This window comes from Anoplophora glabripennis, unplaced genomic scaffold (genome assembly GCF_000390285.2).
Source record: "Anoplophora glabripennis isolate ALB-LARVAE unplaced genomic scaffold, Agla_2.0 scaffold2686, whole genome shotgun sequence".
Classification (NCBI taxonomy): Eukaryota; Metazoa; Arthropoda; class Insecta; order Coleoptera; family Cerambycidae; genus Anoplophora; species Anoplophora glabripennis.
The window spans coordinates 3,587-6,814 of NW_019418760.1; the positions used below are offsets into that span (position 1 = coordinate 3,587).

The 3,228-nt window shown below is 34.3% G+C and overlaps 1 protein-coding gene across 1 annotated transcript; it reads left to right on the top strand.

The window, feature by feature from the left end:
- Window positions 1-688: 688 nt before the first annotated feature.
- LOC111692687 (solute carrier family 2, facilitated glucose transporter member 1-like) lies at window positions 689-1,593 on the top strand (the record flags this gene model as incomplete). Its single annotated transcript, XM_023456782.1, has 3 exons — window positions 689-712; window positions 1,057-1,269; window positions 1,322-1,593. Coding segments are annotated over exons 1-3 (509 nt in total), but the record flags the coding sequence as incomplete, so codon positions are not given.
- Between the last annotated feature and the right edge of the window lie 1,635 nt (window positions 1,594-3,228).

Sequence of the window (3,228 nt, forward strand, 5' to 3'; positions counted from 1 at the left end):
CAACCATTTCCCTCCAAGTTACAGCTGTTTGAAAATCACCCGAAAATTTGGGATTTTTTAAATATCCCTTAATTTTTGTGACTAGTTTATTTACATGACAAACAAATTTATTTGAGTGCTGGAAAATTGGCTCTAATAATAGAAAATAACACTCTTTCTTTCTTTTAGAAAAGTGATTCTCTTTTGGAATTCCTATTCGGTTTTACAACAATTAAACAGGGAAAATAGATTTACCCATATGAGTAACTGAGTAACTAAATAAGAGGGTTTATTTCCTTGTCTTTCATAGGAAGCGCCACTTGCTGCAGACGCAACTGGCGGCATCTTACGCCCATTGTGTAAACAAATAGCAGCTGCAACGCAAAACAAAACAAAGAAACTGCATTCGTGCTACTGTCTTTGGTTTGAGAATGTAACTCAAAAACTATGCAATAGAAGTCGCTGCCTAATATGTTTTATTATGCAGCAGTTGGCGGTAAATTTAAATATACCATAATATTCAGAGTACAACCTTTGTGAGAATTTAAAAAATGCTGCATTGTTCAGCTTCAGCACGAAAGAATATATGTAATATTATCATATTTTTAATTTTTCAGCGAACTCTATAGGTTCTAATACCAACATTGTTTTTCTGTTCAGGTTAGTTGATGTTAGTGTTACAGTTTTCGATACATAAATATTGCTAACGATGGCAGTGTTTTGCATAACGATCGTGAGATGGCGCTCGTACTTTCATGATTCTGCTCGTCCTATCCCATCCCAGAATAACCATCATAGAAAGCCTTGATATTCGTATAGGGAAATAACCCTTGAAATGTAAATAAAATGAGTCATGAGTCAGAAATGTTTCAAGTGATTTAGAAGACATTAAAAAAATGTTAATCGTTCCTCTTCAAGCTGTTATATCTTCTGAAGAGACTCGGTATTGATGCATGGTTCATTCTAAATTTTTTGTGAAGGAACTTTAACAGTCTTTGTCCATACATTAGAGTAGACATTTTCCATGGCGTATTCTCTTAATAACTATGCGTTCTTCCTTTCAACAAATCTTTTCAGGTATTCTACTATTCTTCCAAAATCTTCCACGCCGCAGGTTTGTCTGTATCCGCCAGTGAACTGGCCACCATTGGAGCCGGTTGCTGCAACTTTGGCATGGCTGTGCTTTCAATTTTCATCATGAACACTTTCGATAGGAGAACTTGCATATTACTGAGTCTGGCTTCTTCTATGTTCTTCTTGGTAGTTTTGGGAGTCGCTATTCTGTTCATCGTAAGTACTTAATATACATACAATGTTCCAGAAACTAACCGATTTTTTTCAGGAGTCTTACACTTGGGTACCTTACATTAGCATCATCGGGGTGTTGGGCTTCGTGATTTGCTACGGTTTGGGTATTGGTCCCATTCCGTATTTCATAGGATCGGAGTTGTTCGAGGTGGGGCCTCGACCCAGCGCCATGGCCTTGGGCAGCATGTCCAACTGGGCGGGCAACTTCCTCGTAGGCCTGCTCTTCCCTACCATGCAGGATTACATTGGGCCATCTTCTTTCTTCATATTCGCGGTCTTCTTAGTTGCCCTATTTATTTTCGTCAGGTAAGTTCTACCGGGGATACTACAGATCAACAGGAATAAGTTTGCGGGTGAGATATATGCGTAACTGACTGACTAGTTAGTCAAAGACCAAAAAAGACACTGTTCGGATTACGTTTGCTCCTTTTAGATATAAACTCCATNCAAAAGCAATAAGACAATTGAGATGATCGATTCAACAATTATAATTATCTTCTTGCGTTACACTAAATTTTAGTATTATAATAGTATTTAGTATTATATACAGGGTGTCCGGTAACTGCAGGGAAAAAATAAAGGGTTATATAGAGCAGGTCAAACGAGTGCTAGTACTTCATATAAACTTTTTACCTAGGTGCCATTGTTGAGGAGTTACTGTCACTCAAAGTAAGAAGTTAAAAAATTAATATTGCTCATAATTTCTAAAGGGTTACTTTGATTAACTTGAAATTTGAGGGATCAAAGCAACTCATTCAAATGTATCTTTGTACATTTAAAATTGAATTAAATATTTTTTATTATACAAGGACGGTCGAAATTATGTTCCAAAATTTACGAAACTTTGACAGAGCTGTCAAATTTGACATTTCGCACTCGCAGGCAGATAGCCCTGTTACTTTTCTACAAAAAGATATACTTCATGACATGAAAAAATGAACGGTTGACAAGATAATTAAATTTTTGTATTTTGTGTATAGCCACAACCGGGGACACAACGCAACAGAAAAATGTTAAGAATGAAACATACGAATTAAAAGAGGTTACTTCAGTAAATGCTCGATATGTCCTCCATCTAGTTCAATGCACTTCCTTATTTTTTTAAGATTATTTTGTTGCACTCTAAATAGCATTTTGTGTATTCTGTTTAATTTCATTACAATGATGTTCTATTCTTGCCATCAACATTGCATTGCGCTTCTCCATAAATCAAATGCATATCTGCATATTCTTCATAAGACTATTCCATTATTTCATTTTAATTTTTCACTAAAAGGGGAATTAATTTTAAGCTGCCTTAAAGCTTAAAGAACTTTTGCATCTTTATCCTGATGTGATGAATGGATTATACCGTTCGAACAAGCAAAAACTTGCCAAATTGAAAAATCTGGAAGAACATGCTACCACAGGACAAGTCAGTCTAATTTCTGAATTGGAGAAAGGAAATATTTTAGAAGCGCGTACAAAAAGAATGGTCTCTGACAATTGAGGCTTGTTTTTATCGTTGTTCACGGTGTTAGAATTAATTTGGATTAATATGTTGTTTTTGCGGTCGTTCTTTGTGTTTGATCTAATTTTCTAAATAAAAAGCTTAAAACTATATACTTTTCCTTTTTTGAGAACTTTAATATCAAGAATTTTATTTCATAAAAATAATGGTAAAGCCGTATTTGTTGACATGGTCTAACATTTATTTCGAAAACGGTAGATTCTATTAACAAGAATACATTTTTGTAAAGCTCTATACTCTATAATAATAATAAATCTCACAAATACAAATTTTTTGAAATTACGTTTTTTCTGAAAGGTCAAGGTGACAATTATAAACTAAAGAAGTCAAAAGATTTGTCAAACAAACAACTTGAAACGTTTATTACTCAAGCACCAGATTGAATGAATAAAGTATGTTTAGAAGTAAAAATTTTCAAATATCTAGATATC